At 38.2% G+C, this 20,858-nt stretch overlaps 1 protein-coding gene across 3 annotated transcripts in view; it reads right to left on the bottom strand.

Moving 5' to 3' along the window:
- The window catches only part of PLCH1 (phospholipase C eta 1), a 169,649-nt gene that overhangs the window by 55,408 nt on the left and 93,383 nt on the right, over window positions 1–20,858 (bottom strand). For all 3 annotated transcript variants that reach the window (XM_088020892.1, XM_088020895.1, XM_028103164.2), the window contains exons 4-5: window positions 16,139–16,268; window positions 12,431–12,601 (exon numbers count right to left, since the gene is read on the bottom strand). In XM_088020892.1, the coding sequence (XP_087877018.1) occupies window positions 12,431–12,601; window positions 16,139–16,268 (301 nt within the window). The remainder of the gene's footprint in view (window positions 1–12,430; window positions 12,602–16,138; window positions 16,269–20,858) is intronic.

Below are 20,858 nucleotides of genomic sequence, written 5' to 3'. Positions count from 1 at the left end.
CCAATCATAAATACAGATAGAAAGAAAATGACTCCCTATCAAAACAGAATGCTCTAGGTAAATCCATACATGTGTGTGTAGATCTATAGATCTTCTTACGGAATCACAAGAGCCATCTGCCATGATGATTCAAGCTCACAAAGATTAGCAAGAGAAAATAAAACCAAAAAGCTAGGTGAAGCCGCTAGCGTAACAAAGAATTCTGAAGCTAGATGGCTTGGGTTCAAATCGGCCAGCTTATATCATTAACAGTGGGATCTTGAATGAGTCACTTACCCTCTCTGTGGCTATTTTATAAGGTAGTTGTGAGAATTAAATGAATTACTATCAAAGTGTGACATCAAAAAGGCAGTGATGCTATTAAGAGTCGTTCTCAAGGTTGCTGCATGAACATTAAATACTTAGTGTCACTGGGAAAAGCAAACTCTTCAGGAATAATTTCTTTAATTAAATAGCAAAATGCAGGATGTGATATTTTGATCAAAATTCCATTGAGCCCCACAGTCTAACAGTGACATTTAAAAGTACTAATGAATAGTGATAGAGGAAGCTAATCCTATGAGCCAGTATTTCATATTTCAAATATTTTATTATCTCTTAGGTTCAATACTTATGTTTTAGTGAAATCTAATTTTTCTAGACTGTCTATTTAACAGCATTTAAACCTTTTTCAGGGGAATCTAAGCTCTGTTGTGCAGCTATTTTTTGCCTGCTTGAAAGAACATAGAATGCTTTTTTCCCCCAAACTAGCTGTGCAATGGCTGATGCATCTGTTGAGTAAATTTTACAATCCTTACTACATTCAGAGGCTTATATTGCCAGACAACATCAGAAAATACCATAAAATAAGTGAAACCATGCTACCTATAAGAACTCTATTACCCTACTCAGGCTTTGAGCAGGTCATTAATTTGTCCGCAATACACTAGAGAGATTTATCACGTGCAATCTAAAAAACAAATAATTTCTCACAAAATAAAAACAGCCAAATTGATAACAACAAAAAAAATTCATGTGCCACAGGAAGCCTGAGTTTACATTGCAATTATTTGGTTTATGAGGCTATTTGTTCAGAGATGTAGGGGTCTTGTCCTGGACTCAAGTAGTCTACCAGGAACCCATGAGATCTAAAAACCAAACAACAAAATACTGTCATCCCGGGATAGAACTAATTGGAGATGAGCAGAGAACATCTTACTAGTTCAAGATACAAAGCAGAATGTGTTAACAAAAAGTATCCCATTTGAGAAGTATTCAGTAAATTGGCAAAAATATCAGTGGACATTCTAGTATGCTCACAATTTTCTGGGCACCATATAAAAATAAATGTGAGGGGTGCCTGGCTGGCTCAGTCAGTAAGCAACCGACTCTTGATCTTAGGGTCATTATTCAAGCCCACGTTGGGCGTGGAGACTACTAGAGAGAGAGAGAGAGAGAGAGAAAGAGAGAAAGAGAGAAAGAGAGAAAGAAAGAAAGAAAGAAGAAAGAAAGAAAGAAAGAAAGAAAGAAAGAAAGAAAGAAAGAAAGAAAGAAAGAAAGAAAGAAAGAAAATCCATTTTCTACCAAAATTCAAGTATTAAGGATTAACTCAGTGACATGCAGTAAAATCTCATAATAATGAGAAAGGAAATGTACAACTCATTCAGCTTCCACGCTTCCCCCATCTCCTGGTCTAATTTATTAACCTCCCAATAGCAAAATCCTGCATTTTTACACAACTGAATTTTAGACCTTACTTAAAAAGTTATCGTGAGATTTTACTGTGTGAATGTGGTTCAACATAGGTTAAGGCTCTTTATGGTTCCTTTCCCCTTTGTTTTGTGACATAGCTAATAATAGAAAACAACTTCTCTCTACTCTACTCCTATTTTTCATGGAGCTCTTTTGAAAGTTTTGTTTGCTATCAGTATCTGAGCCACTTGCTGTTTCCAACACGGAGGACTGTTCTTTCTATACCAGGCAACTGGTGCTAAAAGAGCTTTAAAAAACCTGAATATAATAATGATTCTTTATCTTTATATAATGCAGTCAATGCTGTGAAGTTTATAAAAAGCCTTTACACATAAAATCTTAAATAGTTCTTACAACAGTCTTGTAAACTTGGGATTTTAATTCCCATTTTAAAATATGAAAATTTATGCTAGGAAATGTTCACTACGTCAAAGTCACAAAACCAACAGAAGGCAGGACCAAGGATAAGATTTCAACCTTCTGACTTCAAATCCAAAGCCTTTTCTTTTACACTACACCTATCATCTGGGAGTTTTTATTTGTACTGAAAAATTGAAATGCTTACTTTCAAAACTGTTTTTTCAATATAGCTGAAACTCCTAAATCTTAACTTCCTGAGATGTTTTAAGCTCTCAAGTTAGTTATTATAGTTTGACTTCTTTGATTATTCCAGGCTGGACTCCATTTCTCTTTTCCTTGTTTTCTATAATACTTAATCTCATCCAAAAAAGACTAACTGGCCCTCATATTAAAGGTCAATCCACTCCAGATGGACTCGTTGTAGAAATCAAAGTCATAGATCTCTATACAACATACTATTATTCTGATACTAAATATTTATCCCCAGACTTCTTGTATGTTATCTGGCAAAGCTTTGACAGTGAGTGAGAATTTTCAAAACAAAGTCAGAAGTAAATAATTATATTTCTTATAGCTATGATTCCCAAAGCACACCAAACACAAAAATCATAATATAATTTGCAGAGAATTTTAATATTGCTAAACTCTTTTCAATTTATTTTTATCAAAGTAAGATATTCATAATTAAGTCAAAACTAAGATGCTTATGATTGAAAGCAGAATTCCCCCTTCTATATTGAGAACCACTCTCCAAATAAAAATAATGTCAACATTTCTAGATATTTCCATTGAAAGGAGCGTTTATATTCCTAATTATTATGTTAATGATTTTTTTCTGTTTTTATACACTTTAAGCATTATCTCTTGACTTTTTATTGTGTTAGATAAAGATTTAGCTAGTTTGGGCCCGCAAACTTTCTCCCTCTACCCCTCCACCGAGGATAGCTATATCTTAATTTTTATCAAATTACTATTCAATTTTGAATTATTCTGATCATGCAAATATTGAATACTGAGTCTATTGTATAATGATCGTGTTTCTTTTTTTTCTTTTCTTAAGATTTTATTTATTTATTTGATAGAGAGAGACAGCGAGAGAGGGAACACAAGCAGGGGGAGTGAGGGAGGGAGAAGTAGGCTTCCCGCTGAGCAGGGAGCCTGATGCGGGGCTCGATCCCAGGACCCTGGGATCATGACCTGAGCAGAATGCAGATGCTTAACGACTGAGCCACCCAGGCGCCCCATGATTGTATTTCTTACAGAATTTTTTCCAATCTGTTAATTACCGCAATGCCTACCAATTTGGTTAATTTCTAGTGTCCCTCTCATAAATTCTTCCTAGTGACTCTAATGGCCTCTCAGTTACCAAAGGCAACAAATAACCCATGAACTCCAATTCTTTATCCCCTATAAAGGTCCTTCTTCCAGGCTGGTGGGATTCCAGCACTTCAATCAGCTTTTGTTCTGACTTCATCCCCTCACACTCCTCAGAGAACACTCAGAAAGCAAATTATTTATTTCTTGCATGTGTTTTTGTGTTCTTATGTGTGTTTTCCTCTGCACACACACTCGGTGGACAGATCAGCCAGGTGAAAATTTGAGGTCAGGAAATCGTTGCTCCTATGTTTTTGGTTTCCGGAGTTGCTGTTGAGAAGTCTGATGCCATACTGATTCCAGTCCTTTGACAGCACCCGTTTTTGCTTGTTAATTGCATCGACGTTTTTTTTCTCCTCTCTCTCTTGCTTTATGTAAACTTTTAGGGTTTCACTTTATCCTTGGCATTGTGAAATTTCATTATGATTTGTCTCTGTGTGGATCCTTTTTTTTTTTTTTTGAGAGAGAGAGAGAGTGCGCGAGTGCGGGGGGCAGGGGGGACAGAGGTGAGAAGACAGAGAGAGAGAGAGAGAAAGAGAGAGAGAGAGAAAGAGAGAGAGAATCTTTGCAGTCTCCCCACTGAGCATGGAACCCACCCGGGGCTCAGTCTCACAACCCTGAGATCATGACCTGCAGGAAAATCAAGAATCCGACGCTCAGCTGAGCCACCAAGGTGCCCCTCTGTGGATCTTCTATTCACTGCACTTGGCACTCAGTGGCCCTGCCAGCCTAGAGAGTTCTAACCTTCCATGTTAATCATTTTTTGTATTATTTATTTTATAATTTCCTCCCTTATATTTCTTCTTATCTTTTTCTGTAACTCCGATTATTCAGAGAATGGACCTTCTGGATTGACCCCCTAATTTCCTTATCTTTTCTTTCTATTTTCCATTTCTTTGTGTTTGCTCTATTTTATGGGCAATTTTCTCACCATCTCCCAAGCCATTTATTGAATTTCGTTCTCTGCTCTTTTCCTCCTCTGAACCGTCTTTTCCCAGAGCGTATTGCTCTGGCTTCATGGCTACAGTTTCGCGTTGCATCACTCTGATATTAATGGCAGTTTTTAAAAAAATGTCCTTTTCCCTGAGCTGCCTCTACGTTCTCCAAGTTTCCTGATGCTCTATCTTTACCTTGGTCTCTGTATCTTATGGTAGAGGATTTCCTCAAACATGTGGTAACCTTGCCTTTTTAAAACCCATTTTTTAAATTATTTAAACATGTATTTAAAATCAAAATAAATTAGTTGGAAGCTCTGTAATTCCTGAGCAGAGCTGATTGACTGGTGGGCTTCACTGTAGAAGTCCCTGGCTGTACTATTTTACTAGATATCTGATGTAAATATCTTCAGGTTTGGGTTTTTTTTTTCTGGGGTTGGTATATTAGTTTTCTAGGCCTACTGTTAATAAATTACCACAAACTTAGAAATTTATTCTCTCACAGTTCTAGAGACCAGAAGTCCAAACTCCAGGTGTTGGCAGGGTCGATTCCCTCTGGAGACTCTAGGGAGAATCTGCTCCATGCCTCTGTCCTTGCATCTGCTGATGGCTGGCAAACCTTGGCATTCCTTGGCTTGGGGCTTTGTAGGTTCAGTTTCTGCCTCTGTGGCCTTCTTCTGTGTGTCTCGGTTGTCTTCTCTGTCATTTCTAAGAGCACTCATCATTGGATTTAGGGTCCATCCTGAATTTAAAATGATCTCATCTCAACATCCTTAACTTAATTACATCTACAAAGACCCTATTTCCAAATGAGGTCACACCCACAGGTACTGGGAGTTAGGACTTGGGACATATCTTCTGGGGCCACTATCCAACCCACTATGGCTTGTCATATTCTCCTATTTCCTACCTGTAATTTCCCCTATATAAACATAGGAGCAGTATTAGAAGAGGGTTATGGTTCTCCCACTTCAATGCACACATGTTCACTTTGTCCTTGAACTCATTACCTATTTCTCTGAAACAAGCCACCCAAAACTTAGAAGCTTAAAACAACAACCATGTTTGTTTGTTTGTTGTTGTTTTTTTTTTTTAAATCACATTTGTGCAGGATGGCAAGTGGGACTGGGTCTGGCTGGACAGTTATTTTGCTGTTTTCATCTAGGGGTTGTTCAAGTGACTATAGGCACCCAGTTGCCTGACTACAGTTCAGTGGTCTAAGGTGGCCTCACTCACATGCCTGTGGTGGGTGCCGGCTGTTGGTTCTGGACCTCTTTCTCTGGGGAGTCGCTCATCCTCAAAAACACTAGCCCGGTTTCCTCATGTGGTAGTCACACAGTTCCAACAGGGTAGGAGTAGAACCATCAGGGCTTCCAGAGGCTCCTTGTTCATCATTTCTGCCACAATCTATTAGTCAAACCAAATCCCGAAGCCAGGCCAGATTCAAGGGGCAGGAAAGGAGAGTCTACTGCTTGATGGGAGGAGAAGGAAAGTCATATTGACAAGGGGCACACATACAGGAATGGGGGAATTCCTGCAGCCATCTTCACAGACCACATGTCCAGTACTCAGGGGGGCCTGGGATGCTTCAATCTAGACCCTTCCGGGCCATCCTTCTCCGGTTCTGACTTCCACTGTTATGCCAGGTTGGAGGAGGGACAGTTACCCTGCTGCAAGAGGTAGGAGAGAGGATCTAGAACCCACTTCCAACCAATGCTTGTGTTTGTCACCCCTCCTCATCTCCTATTTTCAAGAGTATCATGTAACTTTGATTCTTGAGCTTCTCCGGGATTCCACTGAGTGAATGAAGTTGCTTTGTGTTTCTTGCTCTGTGGGCTTGAATTTCAGTGCTCTGGGGTCTCCTTTAGATCAGACAAATTTCAAGATCTTGTTGTTCCTGTCTCTTTCCCTGTTCTCTTTGTCCTTGTAGTTTTACACAGAAGAAAAAAAGTCTCTTTCCTGTATCTTGGGGTAATTTCAGGAGGGAGTGGAGGAACATCTCTAAATGAACGGTCCTTCAGTTTTCAGCTGAATAAGGAACAATTTATCTCCCCAAACTGGCTACCTCTAACTCATCCTAATATTCAACCACATATTTCAAAGCATTTGAATGTAATGACTACTTCACAGAAAATGTCATTTGGGAACTCTATTCAAGGCAGCAAAAATATTACAAGATACAATTACTCTGAAAACTCTCTCAATTGTGTTAACTGTGAATAAGTAAATGAAACAGAAACTCAGGAAGGACTCTTTTTTTTGGTTTTTTTTTTTTTTTTGAGAGAGAGAGAGAGAGAGCAAGCGCCCAAGAGGGGGTAGGGTCAGAGGGAGAAGCAGACCCCCCGCTGAGCAGGGAGCCCGCCGTGGGACTCAATCCCGGGACTCCGGGATCATGACCTGAGCCGAAGGCAGTCGCTTAACCAACTGAGCCACCCAGGTGCCCTCAGGAAGGACTCTTAAAGGAATGCTTTTATGATGAGGAAAATGCTTTAAAAAAAATTAGAGGTACACTGGCACCAAAAGGTGTAGTTATAAACGAATAAATGTTTATAATTATTTCTTATAGAGAGATAAGGTTAGAATGACCATGACTCTCACCAAATCATTCTGGATTCAGTAAAGGATAATGAAGGGAGATGGCACAAGTGACGCTGGTAATTGGATCAGAAGAATCAAAGGACTATTTTAGCAGAAAGAATAAAGACACAAAGGGGATAACTGTTAGAAGCACCACAATGAGATAAGGTATAGATCTATGTCAGATAAACAAGTAACAATAAGAAGGCCCTCTAGCATGAGATCAGTAAAGCTCTGAAAATTTCCCTGGAATTAACCACCCATATGTATATTTCAGATGAAAGTGAAATCTGCATGAAGAGAAATCTGCTTTTGATTTATTCACGGAGGTGTAGCCTTTGCACTCAGTAAACAGCTAGGTGGTTTCTCAGACTGCAAGGATGCTTCAGTTGTCCTGCCTTCACTTCCTCTCTCCTCGAGCCCAAGAAACAAAAGGATAGAAAGAAAGTAGAGGCTTGTTAAGAAAGGCTGTCAGGGGGATGGGGGAATGAAACCCAGTTATCATTCCTGAACCAAAACTCTGAAAAGCACTGAACACAAAGTACAGTCCACCCCAGTGCCAGCAAACGGATAGTAAATCTGGAGGAGACGTAGATTGCTTTTTGGCAAACACAGCGGGGAAAGAATGAAACCAAAAAACCTCAACCTGACCTAGTACTTTGGAATCACAGGCTTGTGGATGTCGGCGATCTTTATTTGTGGTTGCAAGGAAGCAATGAAAGAGAAATGTCAGCCAGTTGGTTTCTTCTTAACTGGCACTTCTTCATGGATATAAAAGACAGAGAGAATTCTCCCCTAGCACATCCAGGTTTTAAAAATGAAAGACCTAATCAAACAGCAGTTGGACCTGTCAAAGGTATGAATTCAGGTTTCAGAGAGCTTCAGTGAAATAAAAATCTGACCCGTGGGCCAATATTTGATTTCACATAATCTTTGACAACATATGTGACCAGCAGTGATATTTCATTTCACAATTGAGTAAATCTGTAAAAGTTGAATACTCTGGTGTATACACCAATCTTATGCCATCAAAAGTGAATGAATTACTGCCATATGAATTGTCAAATTGCCTCCAATTTGTTCGATTGTGAAAATCCCGTTTTAAAACTCAAAATCCCACAAAACTCTTAACTAATGACTCTCTTGCTGCATATTTAGATTGTGCCCAATTTTTCTCTATTTTAAAGAACGCTGAAATGCATAACTTCACATCTTTTTTTTTATGTACACAATTATTTCCTTAGAATGAACTAAGTAAAACAGATTAGTCAAAGGTTTATAAGTTATATAAAATTTGATAATTAAACTGTCCTAAAGAAAGATTATACTGTTCCACAACTTCACTGGAAATGTAAGAAACAGACACCATGTCTGATAGTACTTTTTTAACCTTTACTAATTTGATGGGTGAAAAATGGTCTTTTCATTTATTTCATATATTTGAATTCCTAATGAAGGGTGAACTTTTCAATAGGCTTATTGATTTTTTATGAAATTTTTTATGTTTCAAATGTTTTGCCCATGTTTCTATTGGGTATTCATTTTTTTCCTCAGTAGTCTATGACAGCAGTTTCCATATTAAGGAATTTTGTTTCTCCCTTTGTATGTTACAAGTATTTTCCTAGTTTGTGCTAGACATTAATTTTATGGTGTTTGATAAATTGGACTACACAGAAACTTAAAAGTTTCAAGACATTAATATTTTCCTTTATGGCTTATGTATCTTGATGTATGATAATTTTTGAAAAATTTCTTTCAGGGGCACCTGGGTGTCTCAGTTGGTTAAACGTCTGCCTTCAGGCCAAGTCATGACCCCAGGGTCCTGGGATCAAGCCCCGCATTGCATCTGGCTCCCTGCTGAGCAGGGAGCCTGCTTCTCCCTCTCCCTTTGCTGCTCCCCCTGCTTGCGCTCGCTCACTCTGTCAAATAAATAAATACAATCTTTAAAAAAAATAAAAAATAAAAACATAAAATATCTTTCAGATTATGCCCATATGTAGCTTCAAGCTAATTTAGAAAATTAAACTAGATGCAGGTAATCGTCTGCCAGGGGCAGATGTCATAGAACACTGGCTTCTGTTTTCCCTAACAAAAATTTACTGGTTGAATGTCAATATAACCAAAAGGAGGGAAGAAACACATGCCCCTTAGTGAGTGACATTCACTATTGTTATTCAAATGGACTGGATTAATTCCACTTGTCCAAATGAATTTGAAGTCAGTAGTTTTAAATATTGTAATTTTAATTTGTTATATTGCTGTGCTTCTGAATATCTGTGTCAAAGGGCCTTCACATTCATCATTACAATCAATGTTCAATTTGACACTGTGAGTTTGGAAAGGTAGATATCAACTCCCTTCTATACATTAGGAAACAAAAGCTTAGAAACAATAATGAATGAACTGCCCAAGATTCTCTAACCAATAAAGGCTGTAGGGTATGGAATGTAGGTCTTCTGGGCTCCCAGTCTAATGTTCTTTCTACTGTATTAAAAGAGTTGTCCAGGTGAGAATGCAAAAGTAGTTATAAAGGCAGAAAAGAGGAGAAGAGATGTATGTAGTAGGGCATAGGGAAAAAAAATTCTTCTATTACTCCATCCCCATGTTCTACCTGTGTTATAGTTAACTTTGTTAATGGAGAATCTCTGCCTTTGCCAATTAGCAAACTAATTAAAATAACGGATTTTGATAGAAACATTTTGGTAACCCTTAATCCTTAAGAAAGCAACACCAAAATTTATTAAATCTGAATCTGTTACTCCTAAAATGTATGTGACTGTGGAATGGGGTAAAGTAAATCATTACCAAATCTAGTGTATCTTTTTCTAATACCAACCAAGTTCTCAATTCTCCAACACTGAGTGCCCAACGATGCAATTTAGTTCTGACACTAACTATGTGGATTTAGCATTAGACCCCACAGGTTAAGTGTTCAATCCCATAGACTGTTCCACCTCAGATTCTAGCCGCAAATGAGGTGTTCAGGATACATGCATTTCTGCTTGGCCTACTACAAATCGGGGAGTTCTATCAAGGAAAAAACAGACCATGGGACACCTGGGTGGCTCAGTCTGTTGAGCGTCTGACTCTTGGTTTTGGCTCAGGTCAGGATCTCCTAGGTCCTAAGATCTAGTCCCGCTGTCAGGCTCCACGCTCAGCAGGGAGTGTGCTTAAAGATTCTCTCCCTCTGTCCCTCCCCCCACTTGCGTGCACACGTACACTCTCTCTCTCTCTCAAATAAATAAATCTTTAAAAGAAAAAAAGAAAAAACAGAACTGGACAGTATTTAAAGCAATAAAAACAGATTTTAATCAGTAACTATTACAATAGGGGAAAAAAGAACTCAGTATATAGTACTGGTTCAGTTCCAAATACAGGGTGGACAAGGGAGATTTATACCCAAGGAGCTGGGTCGGGGTCAGTGGAGGAAACATCAGGGGTAAGAGGGGATTCTGGCTAAACCTCCCTAACAGGGTTCTTGCTGAAGGAAAAAAAGTGATCAAATATCACTTAGGAGATGGTGAAAGATAAGGAATTTTATCAGATATTGAGGTGATCAGGTATCAAAGATGAAGGTTTTGGTTAAAGAGACTTAGCAGGATTCTTGCTACAGCTGGACGCTTGAAGACAAGGCCCAATGACAGGACCTCATCAAAAAAGAACTCAGAAGAGCCTGCCAAGAGTTTAGTCAAGGAGAAAGTCTGTCGGTTCCCGTAGTTCACTAGAATGACTCACAGAACTCAGAAAAGTGCTTTATTTACTAGGACTGGTTTACTACAAAGTATACAACTCATGAACAGCCAAATAAGAAATGCACGGGGCAAGTATGTGGGAAGGTATTCAGAGCTTCCATGCCCTCTCACGGTATACCCCTTCCCCTTTCCAATACATCCGTGTAGCTTCGCCAGCCCAGAAGCTCTCCAAACCTCATGGTGCAGGGCCTTTAGTAGAGGTCCCATTATGTAGGCATGATTGATTAAATCATTCCTGCCATTTGTGACATCTTTAAAAGCTAGGGGAAATTATGCTACATGAAATGACAAAGAAAGACAAATGATCTCACTGATAAAGTGGAACCTAAAAAAGTCAAAATCATAGGGGCACCTGGATGGCTCAGTCAGTTAAGCATCTGCTTTCAGCTCAGGTCATGATCTCAGGGTCCTGGGATCAAGCCCGGTCATGCTCCCTGCTCAGCGGGGAGATTGCTTCTCTCTTTCCCTCTGCCCCTCCCCCCGCTTGTGCGCGCTCTCTCAAATAAATAACCAAAATCTTAAAAAATTAAAAAGTCAAAATCATAAAAGCAGAGTAGATGCTGGTTGGTTGCCATGGACTGGAGGGGGAAGGGGAGAAAGTTGGTCAAAGACCGCAAAGGTTTAATTATGCAAGATGAATAAGTTCTGGCGATCTAATGTACAGCATGGTGACAATAGTTAATAATTCTAGATTATATACTTGAAATTTGCTAGGAGTTGATCTTAAGTGTTCTCACCACACACACACAAAAATCATAACTATGTGAGGTGATGGATATGTTAGTTAGCTTGATTGTAGTAATCATTTTACAATGTACACATTATATCAAAACCTCACATTGTACACCTTAAACATATACAATTTTAGTCATATGTAACTCAATAAAGCTAAAAAAACAAAAAAATTCATTTATTCTACATCAGTAAGAAAGAGTTTAAGGCGATATTAAAAAAAATATGAGAAGACAAGCCTTGGTGACCACAGTTCAGACTACATAGTATTAAAATTAAAAGTTCTTATTTTAGGGCACCTGGGTGGCTCAGTTGGTTAAGCGACTGCCTTCAGCTCAGGTCATGATCCTGTAGTCCCAGGATCGAGTCCCGCATTGGGCTCCACACTCAGGGGGTAGTCTGCTTCGCCCTCTGGCCCTCCCCCCTCTCATGTTCTCTCTCTCTCTCTCTCTCTCATTCTCTCTCTCAAATAAATAAATAAAATCTTTTTTAAAAAGTTCTTATTTGAAACACATTTAGGGGTTCTCTTTGCTAATCAGGACTTAATTTACTTAGTCTTCTGATATGATCCAATGTCAATTTCCTATCAGAATTATCAATGGATTACTATATTGCTAGTTAAGAATTACACCATAGTTAACAAATATCTACCTATATTATTAGTATAAAGAAAACATAACCATTATATCTAAAATGAAACACATGAGTTAACATCCATTACTTTGTGGAAAAATGTGCTTATCTATAGTCAACGTACTTAAGTTAAAAAATTATGTGAGTGTTCAATTTATCACTCCCTTATAAAAGCTGCTAGAAACGTGTTATAAATAACTCATAAGACTTTTTGTGGAATTGTGATATGTACCCCTCTATCCTAAAAATAAAGTGTACCTATATCCAACACCAGAAGAAACCTGTATATTCTTAGGTATTTTTAAGTAAACATTCAATCCAACAGTCCAATGATACCTTTTGCTCCACCTTCAAAAATTGAGCCAGTTCTTCCACAGTTAGGTGATCTTTCTTGTCACTGTAGCTCAAGAGCAACAAATAAAGGTCCCGTCTCAGTGACATCATTTTGTAAAAAACACAGAATTCTTCAAATGTCAGAGTTCCCTGATTCTCATCTGTATCAGCTTCCTGAAAGTCAGAGAAAAGCCAATGCAGTGTGAGAGTTTGAAATAGGAAATTCAGTACTGGGAAATAATATTTTCTATAAAAAGGCTAGAACACATTTCACAAATGGTAAACACATTCTTTTCAAGCACACATGGGTCAATTTAACTATTTATTAGGCCACAAAAAACATTTCATGTTATAAAGAATCAATCTTATAAAAACCAATTTTTCTGATCACAGTAAATTTATAAACCAACAAGAAAAGCTTTAAAAAAATTCTGAAGACAACATAATACATTTCTAAATAGGAAATGAGACATAGAGGTGAACACTTACACTACATATTAAAATTTGTGTGATGAGTTAAAGCAGTAATTAGAAGGAAATGAAGTTTTCAATTTATTAGAAAGCAAGGTAGACTGAAAACAGATAAGATAATAATTCAACTCAAAAAGCTAGAGAAAGGGCTCCTGGGTGGCTCAGTCGTTAAGCATCTGCCTTGGGCTCAGGTCATGATCCCAGGATCCTGGGATCAAGCCCCACATCAGGCTCCCTGCTCAGCAGAGAATCTGCTTCTCCCTCTGACCCTCCCGCCTCTCATGCTCATTCTCTCTCTCAAATAAATAAATAAAATCTTAAAAAAAAAAGGAAAAAAGAAAAATGTTGGACGAGACAAATCATGAGCAAAAGAGAAAAAATATGTAACACATTATGAAAATACTAGTCTCTAACCAGGTTCTGAACTGTATGTAATTCTAATATAATTTTTAAATATAACAGAATCTCTCTTAATTCGGCATAAGTAGCTTATTGCTCTTGCAGCCATCAGGATCATTGGTACTTGCTTGTTTTCCCTCCACAGAAGTCTGAAAAATCCACCTGGACTGATTTCTAGTTGAAATTATTTGTTTCTAGTAATATTGAGCAAGAATCTTTCAACATCTATCTTCCTTCTGATTGGCTGACTTTGTCAGAAAACCCTAAAATTGTTGGGAATATGTAATGAGCAGCCAATCCATTTACATGATCTTCATTTTATGTGAACACAGTTATAACTGAACCCAAACTGACAGGGAATGAATGGCATCTTGAACTGCACAGGTTTTGGGATGTATATATTCAGCTGCTACAGGGTTTTAAACATAGCTTTGAAAGTCAATGTGCTCATGAAAAATATACTTTTAAAAATTTTGCTAACCTTGGGATAATTATGAGCACACACTTTAACCAATATTTAAATAACACACAGTTTCATTATGGAGCTGATTGCCTTCTGTCCTTCTAAAGGTAGAAGGAGAATGGTCTATAGAATGTCCACATTTTTGGTGTGCAAGATGCTTGTTTGTAGAGTCACTGTGTTTTAAGAAACTGGGTCTAATATTCAAATTTCTGCCATAACTTTGTTTCAAAGTATCTAACCCTAGATACAGAGAAGTAACTTTTTCAAGACTTCCTTATAAATGCCTAAACAATTAAGAACATAAAACTGACATGTAAACAATAGCATCTAGAGACTTAAAAAGTAGCTATCCAGGGGTGCCTGGGTGGCTCAGTCAGTTGGGTGACTGCCTTCGGCTCAGGTCATGATCCTGGAGTCCCAGGATCGAGTCCCACATCGGGCTCCCTGCTCAGCAGGGAGTCTGCTTCTCCCTCTGACCCTCTTCCCTCTCGTGCTCTCTCTCTCTCATTCTTTCTCTCAAGTAAATAAATAAAATCTTAAAAAAAAAAGTAGCTATCCATAACGTAAAAGATTATTTTGAAAAAAATTTTACTTGAATCTTGCTCTGCAACAGAAAAGCAAAGAAAATCCTAGGAAGGCTTCAATGTCTGCACCAGCGATTCGCCAGAAGAAGAATGTTCCTGAAATAATACCAAGACCTTTGGTCCTATCACCCCCACAAAGAGCATTTCCACAATCCTGCTAGGTACAAGGCCTGCAGTGGAAATGTTCTCCAGCAGGTCCTACTGCTTATCCTACTTCTGGCTTGATAAGTCTTTAAACCTAAGGTCACAAAAAGAGACCCCTAATGTTTTCTTAAAATTTATCTAAAGGATTCACTTTGAACACATAAGACATTTGACATAAACATTTCCTGGTTTGCCCTGCAAAATGCTTAGTGCATGAGAAACAAAAGGTGTCTGAAGGAGAAAAATGCATAAATAAAAATAGATCAGTATCTTATGTTACTCCCTTACCTAACTTCCAAAAAGTACCCCACACCATTATTTTTGTAGGTATAGACCTTGCCTTTCCTCTTTAAGCTTGGCCCCTCTAATTTGATCAGCAGCTACCTCTTCAGTACCATGAGCATTTTCTGTGGAAAGGAACAGCTAGGAGTGTGGGGCTCACAACAGGACAAAAGGGAGATATCACAGGGAGTGCCAGGAATGTGGCAAACCCTTCCATATAGTTGAAAGACAGTTCACTCTATTTGTGACAATACATTTCCCCTCCAAAGCCCCTCTTCCATCTCTGGGGTTCTTTCTACAGCATACGCCTTCCTCTTCTTTCCTTTCTCTTCTGTTGCTCTCCAGGGCAATGTGACCAAGTCCCCCTCGTTGCAAACCATGTCCAGCCAAGAGCTTCCCAAGGACAGGACCACGGTAAGAGGTCACAGAATGGAACCAGCCTCCACCTTCCATTCATCATTGCAACTCATCCCTCACATTATTTCTGCCCTTACTGCCTCTAAGAACAAATGGTTAGAAAACAAAAGCAGCACAAAACATTAACCATCAGAAAATATCACACACTCTGCTTATTTTTGCATGCACAAAATATCACCTAATCACTTAGAAAATTATTGCAAAACATGGATTGTGCATATGACTGGTCTCCAAATTCTTCTCTCCAGCACTTCCTAAATTAGGATATTAGCAATTATTAATAATCTAACATTGTCTTTGCACTCACTCAACAGAGCTCACTTCTGCACCTTCGATGGAGGACTAGGTACAGTCCCAGCTGGGGGCCACAGAGTAAGTTTTGGCCCAAGGATTTTCCTCAAGGACTGACCAACAGGGAAAGAGCATCTCATTTAATACCAACAGACAGTTGAATGGAATTCTGGAGAGTTCCCTAAACAGTAGGAGTGATGCAGCACTTCTAAGCATCATGGATTCTAAATCTTAAACTCCTATGAAATGAAACAGAGCCTCTCGAGGACTTCAATAAGTGCTGTTTTCTCATGTTATCTAGTCTTGATTCTGATCCTCACAAGAGCTCCGTGAGGTAGGCACATGAGATGTTATCACTCCCTCAAAGGGCCTTGATCAGGTTTACTCCATTATCTAAGTGCCAGGTAAAGCGCTTATAATTACTCTCTGAAAACAGCAACAATAAAAAAAGCATCCTAGGAAGTGAAATTGTTAAGTTTAGGAAGATTTTTTTTTCCTTCCCAAAACAAAACACCTCTCTTTTCATCAAAGAAAAATGCAACAATACAGAGCAGGTAATATCAACTTTCAACAAAACAAAACAGCCTTTGAAATATCCAAGTACAACAGTAACTTCCAATGAGTATTTTACACAAGTCCAACCCAACTGTGAAAACATACCTGAAACATTTGTCTGACTTTTCTTCGGGGAAGATTGACATTTAGTTTGTGCATCAGTTGATGTATCTCTTCAATATTCAGTAAGCCGTCACCATTCTTATCAGCTTCCTCAAAGGTCTGCTTCACCCACATGAAGAAAGGTCAAGAAAAATACTTTTTTCATCAAAATAAAAACTGCTCTCTCACAGAACACTCACAAGGACATTTATCATAAACATGGAACTTGAGAAGAAAGTCTTTTGAGGAGGCCCTGCCTGCGATCCACAGGCGAGTGAGCCGCCAATAGTTACCACAAGCAACAGGAGAATGGGCACTTGTATCTGATTCCCTTCACTTTAAAAGGAGAGTCAAACCATGTCTTGAGAGCTGCTTTACCTCACATATTCTTATCCAATCCGTTAAGGAATATGAGCTGATGAAACCCCAAATATACCAAATTTAGGCCTTACCTTCTTCCTCTACGACCTTCCATTTAGTATATTTTTACCTTCACAACACCCCCCCACTAGACAACATCTTCAGTTCCCTTTTCTTGGCCCCCTCCTACATTTAGAAACTCAGACTGTCTAGTTCAATCTCCTCATTGTTCAGATGAGGATATAAAGCTAGAGGAGAGGAGAGAATTCATTAAGGATAAATTAGTAAGAGATCCAGGTTTTTGGCAACCTGGTCTAGTACTCTTGTTTTCTGTGCAGAAGGCCTATCTCTAGACTATGTTCGTCTTCCTATTACTAGTTTTAAATGTTCTTGCCTAATAGTGTCAAACTTCTAACTTCAGGGCAAGCCTGATATGCTGGAGGTTACCCTCAAAATGCCAGTATGATATTAGGTGACTGAGGGTATGAAGCTGAGTTTAGATACAAAAGATTTACATCAGGTGAATTGAGGTTTTAAAAAACCCTCAGGGGGAATGGCTCTTGGGTTGTTTTACATAGTAAGGAAGCAGAATAAATGGTAACCAGTGGATGAACTGATATTTTAAAAAAATGAATGATTCATAGTTGTTGGGGGTAAATTACAGAAGGCAGGAATCGTGTGTATATTTAGAAAACCAAATTGAGCTTCAAAATTTGAAGGGGAATGAAGAATGAAGAAACAAGTGGTGGAAAGAAAGCAGAAAATCAAAGTAAGGGAAAGGTATAGGTTTAAAACCAACAAATGGGAGAATGGGAGTAAGGTGAGAGAAAGGGGGAAATGGATAATATTTGCTTATCAAGCAGATGACATCAAACTGATCTTCAAAGCCAAAATATTAACAGTCCTCCCAGTGGTAACACAGAATACTGACATTTCTTAGGTGATTCAAATTATGGTTGTAGGAGACTCTACCTCAAGAAGTAAAAAACAACCAGAAAGTCTTATTTCTTCTAAATATATATAGAGGTTATTTTCATACTGTAAATACCTCATTTCACATTTTGTTCCCTTTATAATATTTGAAAATAACCAGCCCAGTTCTTTCTAATTCAATTTCTCCTTATAGAGTTCAGGTAGGACCTCATTATATCTGACACCTGGAAGTTAACAGGTGACCCAGGATGAAGGTAAAAATAACTGAAGAATCAAAAGAGTGAAACGTTTGGGCCAATTATTAATAAGTAACTGAATGTCATTTTTTTTCTGTTTTCTGTCTATTTCTTTTGCCTGTGGACACTGCTCTGAGCCCAACAAGGTATTGTGCCAGAGTTCAAAGAAGTGATGAAATGAGTCCAATAGTGATAATATTCTCATCCTTTTATTTTATACTTCTTTACCAAAGCCTCTCAAAGACTTCTCCAGAGAAAAGGTAAAGACAAGCAAACCCTAAGGATGAGTATTCTGCTGATACAAACCCTTAGGGTGGGCCTGTGTCTGCAAGGCCTTCAGTGTCAATGCAAAAGCTGACTTTGACAATTGGTTTAGGGGATATGGGTTTGGTAAGACATAAACAGAGGGAGAATCAGACCGAGAAATGCACACTGGTCCTGATTCTTTGTTGACCTGGCCCTGTGACAGAGGGTCACTTATGTCACTTCTTGGGTCTTCCATTTCTTCATCTATAATGTCATTGAACACAACTAGATGACCTGGCAGTCCCTTCCAACTCTAAGATTCTATGAAAGGAAAAACCATTCTCTTCCAGTAACGGTACACATGGTATACGATACAATTACAAGTAAAAGTATTCTGATATCTTAAAGCTATTCTTCATAATTAAGATAGGAGTGCCCAAGAAAGCTCTAAATTAATGATTTGCATCATTAGACAGGATAAGTTTAAGAAGAGAAACTATCATTCTGCAAAGAAAAACTGGGAGAGTAAAAACTGAATGACAAGTTATGGCCTAGAATTTTCTATCAAAAAATACAGGAAAATGTATGGGGCGCCTGGGTGGCTCAGTTGTTAAGCGTCTGCCTTCGGCTCAGGTCATGATCCCAGGGCCCTGGGATCGAGCCCCGCATCGGGCTCCCTGCTTGGCGGAGGCCTGCTTCTCCCTCTCCCACTCCCCCTGCTTGTGTTCCTGCTCTCGCTATCCCTCTCTGTCAAATAAACAAATAAAATCTTAAAAAAAAAAAAAAAACAGGAAAATGTAAAGCATTGAATGGTAGTATTTACCGTAGGGGTGGGCAAACTTTTTCTGGAAAAGGCTTGATAGTGATTATTTTAGGATTTGTAAGCCATTGGGTCTCAGTTGCAAGCTATTCGATTCTGCCCCTGTGACATGAAAGTGGTTACAGGCAAAACAGAAATTAATTGGCATGGTTATGTTCCAATAAAATTGTACTTACGGACACTGAAATTTGAATTTCATATAATTTTCACAATTTCACAAAATATTCCTCTTCTTTTGATTTTTTTTCAGCCATTGAAAACCAATTCCTAGCTCAGGAGCACATACAAAAATGGCGATAGGCCAGATGTGCCCTACAGGCTGCAGTTTGCAGGATTCCTGATTCATAGGGAAGGTGTGAACCTTTAGTTCACAACATCCATAAGGGACTGCCTAAAGTCTTCTAGAGGTAATAATTTCCCTTGTAGGGTCAAGAGATAAGGTGGTGAAATCATGGAGGAGAATGGACTGATGGAGAAAATTGGTGAGGCTTGCAGGCTGGGGCCACTGAGATTTCAGACTCTATCTGAAAACGAAAGCAAAAAATTTGTCAGTACTTACCTCTCTTTAGCAATAAAAATAGTAGCTATTATTTATAAGTGCTTACTATGTGTTTAATAACAGTGTTCTAAGCACTCTGTGTATATCAACTCATTTGATCTTCACAAAACTACATAAGGCACACACCATGATTAATATCACCATGACAGACAAAGATTCTAAGGCAAAAGAATTTAAGTGACTTATCCAAAGTTACACAGTACATGGCAGAATTGGGGCTGAATGCCAGGCAGTGAAATGCCAGTCTGAGTCCTTACACACAATACTATATTGCTTGTAATAGATACGAGTACTGCATCTACCTCCATGAAACATAGCCATATTGCAGAAATAACCTGAATTACATTTTACACTGGATGGATTTTTTTTCATACAGCCACTGAAGATTCATTATTCGCAGTATTCATTCACAGTTGAAAGTTTCAGGCCTATTTGAAATGTAATAATAATGAACATTCCAAAGCTGTTCTCCTCAACTAATGTAATTAAATGTATGCCCAATCAAGGATGTTATTCTGTTATGAGAATATTACCTAAAACCCTATCAAATTCTGACAAATCTGTATGAGAATCATTCCCTGATTCAACCTAACTTTCCCTATTTTTGACATCAGCTTCTTCTTTATTATTCATTAATTTCCTCTTTCCTTTTCTCTCCTCACTGACACAAGCATCACCTGTTTCTCTATTTCTCATAAAATTGTTCCCTGTGCAGTTCTGGGGTACACTTGCTTTCCAGGTAGCAGATTTTCAGAACGTGAAATCCCTCAGCTGTCAACCTGGTTAACTGAAACATGAAAACTTCCTACTGCCAGTACGTATGGACAAACAAAATCAGATTCAAAAAGCTATTGAGCTAAGCTGGTGTAAATTCATGTTAGAATATTATTATAACTTTAGGATGTTAAACGTAATCCCCATGGTAGCCATAAAGAAAACAACTGTAAATTATACATAAAAGGACATGAGAAAGGAATTTAAAATTTCTCTACCAAAAAAAAATCAACTAAACAAAAAAAAGTAATGCAGGAAACAAGAGACAAAAAAGCTATAAAGCATATAGAAAGTAAATAGCACAATGACAGAAATAAGTCCCTCCTTATCAGTAAGTACTTTAAATGTAAATGGATTAAACTCTCCAATCAAAAGACAGAGACTGGCAGAATGGATAAAAACACAAGACCCAACTTTAAGAGACTCAACTAAGATCCAGAAAACCTGGACAGATTGAGAGTGAAATGATGGAAAAAGATATTCCATGCAAATAGTAACCAAAAGAGAACAGAGGTGGCTCTAATATCAGACAAAATAAACTTTAAATCAAAAAAAGTTTTTAAGAGATAAATAAGAACATTATACATTGATAAAAGGTTCAAAGATACGATGATTATAACAGTGATACATCTGATGACAAATCAAAATATATGAAGCAAAAACTAATAGAATTGAAGGGAGATGTAGACACTTCTACATAATAGTTGGAGAAATCAATACCCCACTAACAATATGGATAGAACAAATAGACAGAAGATAAGGAAACAGAGGATACAAACACAATAAACCAGTTAG

Source organism: Eumetopias jubatus, unplaced genomic scaffold, assembly GCF_037043125.1.
Source record: "Eumetopias jubatus isolate StellerSeaLion01/CBP00866 unplaced genomic scaffold, mEumJub1_p1.0 scaffold_1, whole genome shotgun sequence".
NCBI classification, from domain to species: Eukaryota; Metazoa; Chordata; class Mammalia; order Carnivora; family Otariidae; genus Eumetopias; species Eumetopias jubatus.
This window is presented reverse-complemented; position numbering and strand designations above follow the sequence as displayed.